Source organism: Cryptotermes secundus, unplaced genomic scaffold, assembly GCF_002891405.2.
Source record: "Cryptotermes secundus unplaced genomic scaffold, Csec_1.0 scaffold407, whole genome shotgun sequence".
In the NCBI taxonomy this organism is placed as follows: Eukaryota; Metazoa; Arthropoda; class Insecta; order Blattodea; family Kalotermitidae; genus Cryptotermes; species Cryptotermes secundus.
Genome location: NW_019741981.1, coordinates 2,068,974 through 2,083,384, shown reverse-complemented (window position 1 = coordinate 2,083,384; position 14,411 = coordinate 2,068,974). Strand labels below are relative to the sequence as shown.

The following is a 14,411-nucleotide window of genomic DNA, read 5'->3' as shown; positions in this document are numbered from 1 at the left end:
GTTCTCCCAACTGTTAGGTGCTCCCATCACATAATATGTTATGTGAAAATATTCATGCATTTTAACATTAGAGAGGCGTTATTCTACAGTGCGTACAATCAAGTGCGCGCCGCGGCTGCAATTTGCCGTGAGTCATACCACCGCAGAACGGATGCAGTCATGGGGAGGAGTTGCAACTCCTTCCCGTGACTGCATCCGTTCTGCGGTGGTATGACTCACGGCAAATTGCAGCCGCAGCGCGCACTTGATTGTACGCACTGTATTTGCACTTGAAATAACTGTAAACTTTCTTCCAATGAATTTACTTTCATTTAAAAACATCACACCTCTACCTACTTCAAACAAGTCATAAGATGGCAAAAATAACAAAAACATTCAAACATCATTCAAAATAGGAAGAGACACTAATTTCATTTCACATAGTAAACAAGTGATACTGCCATCAAGGGTGGTGATTTGGGCTAAACATATTGGCTCAATATACTAGGAATGTATTAAACGTTCTTATCAAGCCATCTAAAATGCTATTGTCATACAAAATTGGGACTATTATTCTCTAGTAGAAGATCTCAAACCTTCAGATTTCATACTATTTTCCAAAGAGATTTCTGCTCATTCCACTATGACTTTTTCTAATTTTTCACTATATATATCTGACTTCAATAACTAGATAAGGCAGATACTCTTTTAGTATTGTCAATATTAGTTTAACTGGATGTGCAGAAGGACTAGAAACCATATCATTGCTTTTTATATTTTTGAATTCTAGAATATGATAATACTTGATAATTTGAAATAAGTTATTTTTACCTTTATAAGATGTAAAAACATATTAATTTAACACAACTACCTCAATGAATGTGTCAGACAATGCTAGATTCAACTCTGAAGCAACATTCATCTATATGCTCAGATATACTGTGTATTTATTAAAAAAAAACGCAGAATTCTGTAGTAAAACTACATATTGAAATTGTTGCTATGTTGTTATAATGGCAATTTTATATTATTATTTTCTTTCTCTTACAATTTAACATTCTAAAATTAAAGGTTGTATCTTTTCTTTTTAATGAACCAATATATTATACATACACTCAGTAACATGAACTGGAATCCTAGAAAATTTAAATGAAAAACATACTTGAAATATTTTGTAAGGCCATAGAATTAGAATTAAAATGTCTGCATAAAAATGTAGGCTCTATCACAGGAAAATCTTTTTATCTTTCCGTATCTAACTAATCATATTTCCTTATATGAAAGCTAGAATGTGGTAAGATTAAAAATATTTAAAAGGCACATGAGCTGACTGAATGTGTTTCCACACTATCAATAGATCTATAAAAATTCTCATGTCTTCATGTCATTCGCATGTTTACATTAAAAAATATTATTACACAACATGATTATAGGTGCTGTGATTTATGTAAATTTGAATGCTGCCATTATACGTCACTTCCAGCGAGTTTATTTCACGTCATTACATCAAATAGTGATCAAATACCACCTCGCCGAAATGGCATATAGTGTTACTGACTAGCTACATTTTTTATCTGTTATTCTATAACCCAATATGCTAAAATGCTGCAAGGTTACATTTTCGGTATCACAGTTTCTAGACTTTTATATAAGCTCATTAATGCACTATCACATGGTGGTGTCATTTACTTGAAAGATGACCTCATCGCTTATTTCGTCCTTTCATTGTAAAACGGCGCCAGAAGCTCGTCTTCTTATTGGCTGCAGAATCCGCCTCATACATTTCGTCATCGTCGTCGTAATCCGCAATTCTGCCACTAGATGATCCTCGCGTTGGCGAACCATGCCCTGAATCTTCGTCATCGTTGATAAACCTACCGCTTGGAGTGCTGTTAGTGTTGTTACTACTGCCGCCTCGTAGCATATCCAGAAAATTCGATTCAGCGGAAGCTTTTTTTCCAGTCTTCTGGGAGGGAGTTCCAAAGCTCAGACTTTGTATATTTATTTCTGCTTTCAATTGTTCTGGAGAAATGTCTTCAACTCTAAATTCATTAGGATCTTCCACAAAAGCTTGCTGTAAATCCCTCATTATCTTCTTTCGAATAGTTTTCTTCATTGAGAGGTGTCTTTCTAAGTGTTTTACATCCTTCTCTGTCAGAGTTCTCGAGTTATCACGTCTAGAACGTTGTTTTTTCTTTTTGTTGTTATTTGAAGTCTGGACTCTGGGGATTTCATCTTCGCTCGTTGAACCAACTGATATAGCACTATCGTTTCCAGCAGACGAAGACCCTGGTAGTTTATCTTTCCCACCATCATTTGACAGTTTCATATCATGAAATTTCGTTAGTGTCTGTTGTGTGATATCTTCATGATTGCGAGGAGTATGATTGTTGCTGTTCCAGTTGCCGTGGAGCGGAAAGATATCACGAAGATGCGGAATATTCCGTTCAGGTTGCTGTCGCGACATTTCAGCGATGTAAGAAAAGACGGCTTATCTGAAACAGATAAAATTAAGACTCAAATAAGTCAAAGTTTGCTCCACATATCAAAACTCGCCAAGAAAAATCATCTTGATTTCTGTTTTATATTGAATTCATCACGGAAAATACATGCATACTACAATAATCATCAGATATTATTCCTGCATCCTAAGGAAGTAACTGGTAATCTGCACAGGATTACGAACATCATAGCAAACACTAGAAGTAGAAAGAACGAAGAAGAAAAGGTTCTAAGAAAGACTTTCGTTTTCATCGCATAGATGATTAGGTTAGAACTGAAGCCCGATTTCTAGTCATTCACAGTCCCAAAGAAGCATCGGATAATTCCTAATATATTACATGAAAGAAAAACCTTTGTAACATATTCTCCTAATGCTTCGGTTTCATATGAACGAAAGCCAGGATTGCGAAAGGTGAATTTGGAAAGAAATGTCGTAACGAATTGTATGGTAGTATCCCAGCATCTTCTTTGGGGACCGAATAAGACCACAAAACCCTCAGTCATGAAGTTCGAAACAGAGACTTCGGAATACCAAGTATCCAGCTAAAATGGAGATGTAGGGGGGGAGGGGGGCAGAGTTGGCGAACTCCTTTTCTATAACATCTCTAGTAGTATATGGACGTGGTAATAATTTTAACAGCAGAAATTTCGCAAAGAGTTTTATTCTGCATTTGAGTGCTAGAATAACTACGCAGCTCAACTACGAAAAATGAACAGACAAAAGACAAATAAAGGGAAGCATACAACCATCACTCATATCTTCGCTTTTGTTAATTTTTCGAAAAATACCGCCGACAAAGAAGAAACCTGCTGGTATACAGTCCCATTAATTGAAAACTCGCAAATAATAGGAACAAAGAATCTGGAATTAATTAATTAGGAATCATTACATGTTCCGGGTATCATGTGCATAAAACTAGTGCGTAATAGTAGGCGATATACGTCTGGATGCTCATCTCTGAAATCACTGAAGAGATTCAAATTAAATTTGGAAATAGGAACTTAATCAAAAGTTTGTCTGCTGAATTAGTTTCCATTCATATTGGTTCAATACGATGTACGAGTACAAATCCGTACTTCATATAAAGCTGATATCGAACTTCAATGACTTTTCTTTTTAAGACTCACAAGAAAAGTTAGTAACGATAGGTTTAAATAGGTTTCATTTAAGATCTACAACTGAACTGAATTAGTTTTGGATTATTTAGCGCAAGACAAGGGAGATAATGCAGCGCATCGAAAATGTCATATTAGATTACTTTTGCGTCTGTAAATACACGTCAGAGCAAATAAGGTATGGAAAACAGCAAGAAATTAGAACACTTACTGCTCCGTTTTGTCGCTGGATAACATGATGCAAGTGACAAAAAATTCTGGGCTGACAAAAGAATATTCTTGTGTGGAAAATATTTCACTTCCGCTCCATTTAGATGTGTCTATTTGATATTACTGCATGCAGATCATGAGCCTGGATAGATCAGTCGATATAGCGACTAGACTGCGGGCTGGGTGGCCGAGAGGAGTAAGGGTTCTATTCCCGGGGGTGGTAAGAGATCTTTTTCTTCTCCATAACCTCCAGACCGGGCCTGGGGCCCACCCATTCTCTCATCCAGTAGATACCTGGAGCTGTTTCCTTGAGAATAAAGTGGCCAGGACGTGAAGCTGACCACTCACCTCCTTCTAATGCTGAGATTAAGAATGGTGGAGCTATGCCTTCACTCACGTATGTCTTCTTAGATGTCTTAGAGATAACTCTACCTTTACTTTTTACATGGAGATCATTGGATATTAACAAATGAAATGTAATGTTGCTTAGGTGAAGGCCGTGTAGTTTGGCACGAGCATACGATTCTGGAGAAAAAAGAAAATTCTTAAACGCAGCTGCATTAAAAACAGATGATTGAATAAGTTTATTTGCTATTTTCAGCCCAATAGCACATGGTAATGAATAGGCCTATCAGCATGATACATATTGTCAGGATTTTAGAGTGACTATAGATAAGTTTTGGATTAATGTCCGGATTTACTGGACTCTTTGATACAGCGTGCGACTACATTTTACAATTCACCGTTACACACGCAATGGTGTTCATAGTTACGTCTTCAATAGCCGTTACTCGGTAGCGGCTTCCAACGGCGGACATTCCCCTTCCCTTGGGTTCCCGAACTATCCCCGGCCTCAGCTGCCAGCTTCTCACAGTAACAGCTCACAACGACAGAACCTCAGTAGTTCTCTAACTGACTAATTCTGTCCCTCACCAGCCAACGCTTCAACTGACTTCACTTATGGTCAGTCAGTTTGTCTGTCTTGGTGTCGAGTCCCAGCTGGGGCTCATGACCAGATATTACTTTTTAAGTGAAAGTTACAGTCCAGTCCATGTGGGGCGCCCTCTCTAACAAGAGGTGGGGCCTGTCATTTGTCGGTATGACTTCACTTCACTAACTATCATGCTTGTAACATCTCGGCACGGACAGCACAGTAAACGCCGTCCTTCTGCTTTGTATCGAATTGCTGCCGTGGAAACACGCTTGTTTGTGAATCCGTTACTTAGTAAAGGCTGTTGTATATTTGCTTATGACGCGGTCGTTGCCCAGCAACAGGTCTACATGCCACAATATAGTTACAGCAAACTAAGAAGAAATACTAATTTCGCCGAGAGTCGCGTTCCTGGTTCGTATTCGGGAGATAACGGATTGAGATCATCGGCCAGAAACCAATTGCCCCGGTTGATGAGGCTTGTCATATTTTCACGCTCTCTGTGAACAAAGTGCACGTGACGGAGCTAGTTTTCTTTATCCGTTGCATTTTTAGATGACATTTGTTAGTGAGGGGCAGACAAAAAAAGAATGATGTCAGGCATGTTTCATACGTAATATGAGAAAAAATATCTTTGTCCACTGCAGGTTTTGTATCTTACTTACTTATGGAGCTGAGCCCTTCTTGAGGAGAAGCCAAATCTGCAGCTACTCAAGAATTTCCCAGCATTTTATGCAACCCGAAGGTTTTAAAAAAAATTAAATTCGCTTAGTGGGGGGTGGAGCCCAACTGGGTCCACTCGGCACGGCGGTCACTGATTGGCCTATTGTAGCCTGCCCCGGGTAATTATGATGGAGAATTTGGTGGAATGAAGATTTGCAGGGTAAACCGAAGTACTCGGAGAAAACCCGCCCGAGCGCCACTTTGTCCACCACAAATCCCACTTGACCAGACCCGGGATCGAACCCGGGCCGCCGCGGTGGGAAACCAGCGACTAGTTTTCTGTTTTACTTGCTTATGGAGCTGAGCCCTTCTTGAGGAGAAGCCAAATCTGCAGCTACTCAAGAATTTCCCAGCATTTTATGGAACCCGAAGGTTCATTACATTGTTCACAAGAACCTTCCACTGGTCCATATCCTGAGCCAGATCAATCCAATCCAAAGCAACCCATCCTATCCCTCTAAGATACAGGTTTTATATCAGCAATAAACAAATTCCAAGGTCAGTCTTGTATATGAAATGGCACAGAACATTTGGAAAATATGTATAGGCCCATCCTGGTTTCGGTACATTTTCCGCCTTTGTTCTAAGTCACTTCAAAATATTTCTGGAACAGCAGGCCACGAGAGGTTCATTCGTCGTCATTTCAGATCCATTAGTCAAAAGCATACTGTTGCTTGACGCTATTTACCTTAAGTAATTTTAAAGCTTCATTATAATCGTGTAAACCAAAAAAACAAACAAGAAAATATAAATTTCATAGACTGAATCAATTATCTTATAAATCCTCGCTTGAATAAGCAGAGTTTAAGACCAGACACAGGCTGACTAACTAGTTCCCCGTGGCTAGCTTTGCCTCTCCAAGTGAAAGTGAATGCACCTTCAGATAGGCGATGGCTGCCACCTTCCAAATTCTTTCTTCCTCAAATTGATGGATCTATATAAAACACAAGTTTTGTTTTTACGAGTATGTAGGTCTATGTTAGAGTAACGTCTGTAAAGAAAAGGAACTTCTGGAAAGTAAATCCTATTTCTGTTCCTGCACAGAACTCGACGGATACCAGAGAAATAATGCTCTATATTGTTTCGCAGTGCCATGGATCACGTATACAGATCATTAATTACCATCTGAGATGAAAAGGTAAGAGATATGAGCACGAACCGTAACGCTGTATATTTGTATTTCGGGCATAACCGGATTACCAAGTATCCTGACAGACTTTGAATTCCATTATTAGATTACGAAACCGGCGAAGTATTTTACTAATTCTTGTAGAAACAACAGATCATGAGATGGGCTCTGCTGCATAGTCTCAATACTGACAGTTTCGTCAAAATCCATCTTGAAAAATTCGTTGGATGAGAGTAGAACTCACAGAGGGCAAAACTCACAGTAAAATTTTTAATCGATACTTTCATCCTGGAAGTAAAATCGAAAGCTTGTGCGTCTGCCATGAAAGACATTCATGACCACGTGGCAAGGGGGGGGGGGTACAGCCAAAACTGTCTATGAATTTATAGAATGCATTTAGTTTGATCATATAGAAGCAGTTCATGGTTGAACCGGGGGCATGCGGTAGCGAGGTTGGTTGAGGCACTATGCTACAAGCCAGAAAGTGGTGGGTTCCAGTCCCGAGGAGGTGGATTTTTTCAATTGACCTAATCCTTCCAGCAGCATTATTTCCCTGGAGTCGACTCAGCCTCTAAAGGAAATGAGTACCAGGAATCTTCCTGGGGGGTAAATGGTGCCTGGCGCGTATGGCTGGCAACCTTACCGCCATCTGTTTGTCGATTGTCTAGATAATGTGGGACCCTCAAAGTCTCACAATCCTATGGGCCTCCATGGCCTGTTACAGGGAAAGGTTTTTCTTTTTCATGGATGAATTGTACAAATCGTCTTTCAATTATTGATATTAGTTGCACGTATAGCCATTTCGGTGCATAAACTGTTCATTTCATGCAGTAGCGACTAGTGGCCAGAACCGAAAACAATTTTTAAAATCTGAAGCTGTCATGGAAGTCAACGTTAACAAAATCTTCTCGGGCTGTCAACCGTGTCAGTTGGTTAAAATGACCGGCTTTTCAAGGACCATCTTTCTTCCCATCATAATAATCCGTCTTCAGATGGGGACAGAGATGATACTGAGTAATTACTTTAACAAATATAACTTTGATTAATTACGTTAATATTTCAGTGTAGTTTTGAGTTCGAATGTTATGAATCCCTTTATGATAACTTACGTTCATCATATAAATAAAGTATTTCTTTTTGTAGTGCTGGTTGTGACTTGATGATAGCCAGTAATGACCAAAATATGAGAAGGTTGTCTTTATTTTCTCATATCAAACCTCTTGCACTTAACAGATCTTAATGCCCATCCATGCGGATTATATTGTTAAAAGCAACGTGTTGCTAATGAAAATTTTAAAATATAAATTTCTGAGAATTACAATCTTGATTCTTCTCGCTACATGAAATGTAGAAATTATCAATGATTTGAATGTTATGAATAGTTATAAAATATGATATTTTCGAAAGTTTCATAATCTTAGAAATTTTGGAGGTCTGACTTTTTTTTGTTTATACTATATAATTTGAAAATCATATTTCCAGCAATAGAGAATATTGAAGAACTTGAAGGTTTCACAAAATTTTAAAAATTCTAGAAATGTGTAAGGATTTCGACTGTTTCAAACGTGGGCAAATATCTGAGAATAAAAAAATCTCGTAGTTTGTAAAATGTGTAAAAATAATGTATTTTAAAAATATTTAAGAATCTAAAGATTTGTAGATTTTAGAAATTTTCAAATAGCTGGGAATATTTTGAAAGTTTTAAAAATACTGAAGAATTTGGAGCATTTCTATAAATATAAGGAATTTCCATCTTCTAAAAAGTTTTCAAATTTTGAAGGTTTCGTTATTGTCAGTTTTGTGAAGAACTGAAAAGTAAACAGAAATTATGATGCATTACTTGAAACTACTTCTGAAATAAAGTCTCACTTTTTCCTCTTTATAAGAACATATCCTCACATATTAGGGACAGAAACTCTTTGTAATGTGGGATCCATTATATTTGCCCCTTTGCTACAGATATGGAACGTAATTGACTACATTAAATCAGTTTAAAATAAACTTAGCTAAATCATGTCCATAGATGTCCACTGGAGCTGTGAAATGATGTATTGTGATCGGTTACAAGTGACACATATCAAGAGGCACTGAAGAACATTTTTGTAGGATTTCACCTAACCTGCGCTTGTGAATGAGAGAGACAAGCTCGATGCGATGTTAATGCTGGATGTGGTTTAACCAACTACACGGATCAGAGACCTAATTATTAAGCTAATATGAGTAGTTGTAATCTACTGAACCCGAGGATTCCTTGTCGTATTACATAGAGCCGGACACTGAGCCCTCATCATGAGCCAGATAAATCCAGTTCACGCTGTAAAGCCCTAACACTTTTAAGGTATACTTTAATATTGTCGTCCCGTATGTTTAGGTCTCCTGAATGAGATTTTCTTTTCAGGTTTTCGATTAGAATTCGGTATGTGTTTCTCATCCCCCCCCCCAATTAATGCCCCATCAATTTTATCCTCCATAATTTGGTAATACTAACATTATTTCGTTGAAAGAACAAACTATGAAACACTTCAGCGTAAAATGTTCTCAGTTTTCTTATTATTACCTCCTTCTTAGGTCTAAACAATCTTATCAGCAACCTCTTTGCAATATTTCTCGGGACATGGTTCAGGATCGATTAATTAACCGCCCTGGAGCGATGGCGAGAGGGCGGTACCCACGATTCTTTTTCCTTGACTGGGTCATTTCCTAGACAGCAACAAACTTCCTGTAATATCTCAGTGTAAACACTGGCCAATATATGGGGCGAGCAGTGCAGCCCGTAGTGAACACGCATTCTTGATGATGGCCGAAAGGCCGAAAAAATGAAGTATATAATTAACGTAAGTAGATAATTAACGTACAGAATATGTACAGGGAAGTTATGCTGACAGATATTAATACAGTTTGGAAGTACAGCGCAACATGCCACTGCAATATAATATATACACTACTTACTTTTTTGTTGTAATTTTTATGCACGATACTTCATTTTGACGAATTCCTGAAATACTTATGAATCCCTTCAAAGTGTATGGATACAGAAGAACTCACCGATCAGTTGCAGTCTCTCCCTCTCCGGACTTAGAATGAAACATCTTCACCTGTGATATGTAGTACTGCAACATTAACAGTAGGTCTATTCTGTGTTGTTTGCTTTTATATATTGGGGAGTAATACTAATGTCATGCATAATAATTTTGGGCTCTAGATTTGATGATTTGATTTATTAGACGTCTCTGTTACAATTACACTTGATTACAAAAGTTCAGACGCTTAACTCCTTGATAACGAATTTCTCACTGTTGTCTGGATCTTGCATAACTGAGGAGCTATTTCAAAGAAATAGCGACTCTGGTCTAGAAAACCGAAATTAACTGCCGTGGGGATTCGTTGCGCTGACCACGCGACACCCTCTATCCTTAAAAGTTGGCACTAAACTTCGTCGACAAGCGGCGGTCACTCAGTCGGTAGAGTTCGCTTGCGGACTACAGGTCACGGAGTTTGTTTGTTTTGTCTGGTTCTTGCACTGGTGTATAGTCTCAGCCTTCTCTGGCTGTCTCTATGTACGATTCTCCAGTATGACTCACGGCTTCTCAGCTACGACTTCTTCATTCATTTCATATGCCTGAGATCGAGTGCGAGTCTGTTTGAGCCTTATGTTACGACCGACGGTCAGTTGGCCAGTCTGTCTCGAAATAAAGCACCCATCTGTCAAACATTTGCGAGTATGTTGATGTGGCGGCACTATCTCTGACGAGAGGACGGGTCTGTCGTTTACAACTGCTGCTGGTATCGCCAGCGCAGTCATTTTCGGGTCCGAACCCCCTGGGACTCGTGACCACAATTTACTGACTCAGATTCGAGACTTGTCGCCTTCCTCTACTCGCAGGGCTGTGGTGGGGAGATTTGACCCCGCCTCCGCACGGGATTATCTTCTTTCTGGCCAATTGCTCCCCTTTCATACCTGCAGGAGAATCGCATAGAGATCACCGCCTCTAAGGGTTTTACTTCGCTTATCTTCGTCTTTTAAGAAGTCGTTACCATGGATATGCCTCCAACAGTTCAAGCAAAACTACAGTAACTGTGCGTTTATCAGGCTGTTGTCTAGCAAAGGACCTTTATTATTGTTAGATTACTCCGGCTTTAGCTACCACGTCACACAACCTTATGTGTATTACGTCCTTAAAATGTTAAATATTGAAAGTATTAACACTTTTAGGGTGCTGTTAAATTCCGAAGTCCTTTTACTGTAGAAGTTTTATTCTCTCTGTCGATATATTTATTGTGTTTCAGGTTATGTTGGCGTTTTGTAGATGCAGACGCGGTTTTTCACAGATGACTACTCAGCGCTCACTTCTACGGCAAGAATGCAGCTGGTTAAAGACGATAAAGAAGTCAGATTTCTTAGAATTTAAAGTATTTTCAAAATTACGAGTATGAAATCCTATTCCAGACATGTTGGATAAAAAATACGAAAATTAGCACAGCCCACTTCTGTGGGTGACATCGCCCCAAAACAGACACAACACTAACTCTGAAATCATCTACTATAGGTATTTCGTTATCATTTACATAATACAGCATTGAAGGTAGGACAACAATCAAGAAACCACATGCGCGTTCAAGGCCTTCAGGACGGAGACAATCTTAGTTATTAATAAACACTTGATTGACGTATAAGAAAGAGCTGTATAGAATAAAGCTGTAGATTTTTGTGATATCTAAGAGGGAAGGCATAGGAAAATGATAAAGTTGTAGATATTTATGATACACATGCGAGGAGGGAGGGGGAGCAAAACATACTTATAGTAAAAAAAAAAAGAGATATTGAAAAGTATTGCCTCAGGGCCGATCATGGTTGATACATGCAGCTAACTTCATGGGCGAAAGCGTTTCTTGAGTAATTAAGAGTCATTTAAGTCAACAAATTCCTCGCAATTTACGGAAAACAAGGGTTCATAAGCGGATTCAGTCCCTATCCGGAGTCAGATGAATCCAGTTCAAATCCTCACACCATATTTCAGGTACATTTTAACATTACCCTTGTATCTATGAATAGGTCTTCCAAGAGGTTTCTTACTTTCCGATTTTTCGACCAAAATTTTGTAAGCAATTTCTGACATTTCCCATGTGTACTATATTTTTCACTAGGAAAATATCTTAAGATATTTTAGATGCTTCGAAATTCCTAGAAAACTCCCTGCCCAATGAATAAGGAATATTTCGACATGCAGCTATAGGGCCTATTTTATTTCATGAGGACGGATGAACAGAGACGACCTCCTCATACAAGGGTCGTCAAAATGTTAGGAATGGGTGTATTCCACTCGAGTATCCCACACATATTTAAAAATATGTATTCCTTTCTATTTTCCATTGGTCTTAGTGTTCATTTATTGAAGATATAAATTTAATTTTGGGCACAGATACCATGCTTCACAGAATTAGAATTTATTTCTACTTGCATTTCTTTAAAATTTCAAAGCATCAAAAATATAATTTAATAAAATACTGTACACCTTGAGAGAGCTCTGTCTTTTGTAACATTGCAGATATTTTTGTAGGATGGATCGTGTTTTAGAAAATCGACAAATCCGATTCGATCTTCATTTAAATCCAAGTGTCATTACAGGTCGTTGGGGATAACACTTAAATTCTCTCAACAGCTTCCATTTTAGGCCTCTTATAAAATGTTCCATCAACTCATGCTGAGTAAATTTAGGGATGAAAAACACAGACGGACATAAGCGACATTAAAAAAATATCGATTAACAATGAATCATCCGATATATCGAAGCACTTTCAAGTTGCGTAATGAATATCCTTCCGTTGTAGACGTAACATATTTGTGTTTCTGCGCAGAATATATCTAACGGATAATTATATCAGCGTGTATTCACAGACATGTGTGATCCGAATGCGCCAACCACGGCTTCTACCACAACACTGTATTTCCTGAACTGTTCAAGAACGCTGCATCAACTGCTACGTCTTAAAGCTCCAAATGAAACGAGTGGATAGTTACCTCTGCTGAGCGGCCTCCGTAGTCTAGGGGTAAAGTTCCCACCTCATGACTCAAGGTACGCGGGTTCAAACCCGGCGGAGGTCGTGGAACTTTTAAGGGCGGAAAAATTCAGGGAACGAGTCCTCCGGGATGGACTTTAAGCCGTGGGTCCCGTGTCGTAGCTTTATGGCACGTAAAAGAACCTCATGTCTCCAAAGGACGTCACTGAGCTAAATTAAGGACATTTCCCGCCCAACAGTAGTCTCTAACGCCTCTGGTAGATGAGGGAAGCATCGAGATACCTCTGAGCCAGAGAAGCCGACCTCGCTGGCTGAGTGGGGACTGATGGTAAGCACCAGTACCGGTATGGTATAGAGGCTGGTAGAAGATCATAGGGGGACGCACAATAGATCAAACTGGTCGCGGTGCATGGGGAAACCCACCCCCTCCAATAACAACAACAACCTCTGCTGAACTGGAACATAGTGATCTTAGTCTGTTCCAAGACCATGAAATGACAGACGGAAATGTCTAAACCAGGATAGTTGGTGTTCTAAATGAGATCCTGGCAGGGTATGCTAAATATGACATCTGTTACAGCTAGTCTTAAACAGTTCGTCGAAATTTTTAACGACTAACGCAGATAACACCTTGAAATATGTAGCGATTATTTTCTGCCCAAACCTCTGTAGTTCAAGGCACAAATCAATTTCTCAACTTATTAGATATTAAATAACTTCTGTAGTAGATATAACATTGTTAAATAACGCAGAGCCCAAGCATTTCTAGCGCAGGGGGTAATTGTTCATGTATGATATGTGAGATCTATTTTGAAACAGGCACTTCAGCTTCATTTCCGTCCTTTCCAATTTGTACCATAGGCTAAACAGTCTCAGCAGTTGGCAAAGTATCGTTAAACAACGCGACAACAAAGCAATCGAAACATGTACCAATAAAGGCTGAGTCAGTGACTCGTGAGTGCGCTGGCACCTTATGGCTACACTTTCACTAAGAAGGTTCTGGGTCTTGCAGTTTATTTGCGTAATGGACAGTGTCACCGCCTGATCTGCGCTAAGGTTTTTCTTCTTTTTCTACCAAGTTAATGCAGAAAATCACCGGTGCGCAAAGCAGAACGTTTGACGGACGAATTACAAACGTGAACGGAAGGGTTCTGGACACTAAGCAACACTGTCCACCGTATCGGTACAGCGTTCTCGCTGCTAATCAATACAGGAGTGATAAAAACACGTTTATGGAAACGTGATTAGTCATCAACAGAGTTCCGGATAATCGTCACAGTTTACTGCAATAGTTTTCAGAACTTCGGTAGTCACTTTCATTGTCTACTTCATTTGCTTAACCTTCTCGTGGTTATTGGTACATTTCTCGTCTTAATTTCCCCAAACCTGATCCTTATACACGTACAATGACTCTTGCGTTAAAAATTATTTCCTCAGATATTATAAATTGGAACCATATCTCTCGTTTTGACATTCCAATATTTTCATGGGTACGCATATGCTGAAACTTTTATTTTACGCAGATCTTGCTTCGAGAGAAGCTGGAGGAGCTCAGACTGTTGTATACGAGGGAGAGTCTGTAATTAGGTCACAAATGGAAGTAAAAGAGCTGTAATGAAAGTTGTAAGTTTTTCTATGTGTACCACTAGGTAGCAGCACAGCTTAGTTTCATTATAGTCTAGATAGCAGAAGCGAATTCGCATGTACAGAGGTTGGTTTCAGTAGTCAAAGTGGCGGCGGTCCTTGGGTGTAATACCGAAGAGCAGCGTTCTGTCGTGCGTTTTTTGTGGGAAAAATGATTCA

General features: G+C 39.1%; 1 protein-coding gene across 2 annotated transcripts in view; it reads right to left on the bottom strand.

Annotated features, from left to right (window-relative positions):
• Positions 1 to 222: 222 nt before the first annotated feature.
• LOC111872951 overlaps positions 223 to 14,411 on the bottom strand; it is a 101,656-nt gene continuing 87,467 nt past the window's right edge. For both annotated transcript variants that reach the window (XM_023867268.2, XM_023867269.2), the window contains one exon: positions 223 to 2,474. In XM_023867268.2, the coding sequence (XP_023723036.1) occupies positions 1,682 to 2,446 (765 nt within the window). In that variant the 5' untranslated portion in view covers positions 2,447 to 2,474 and the 3' untranslated portion in view covers positions 223 to 1,681. The remainder of the gene's footprint in view (positions 2,475 to 14,411) is intronic.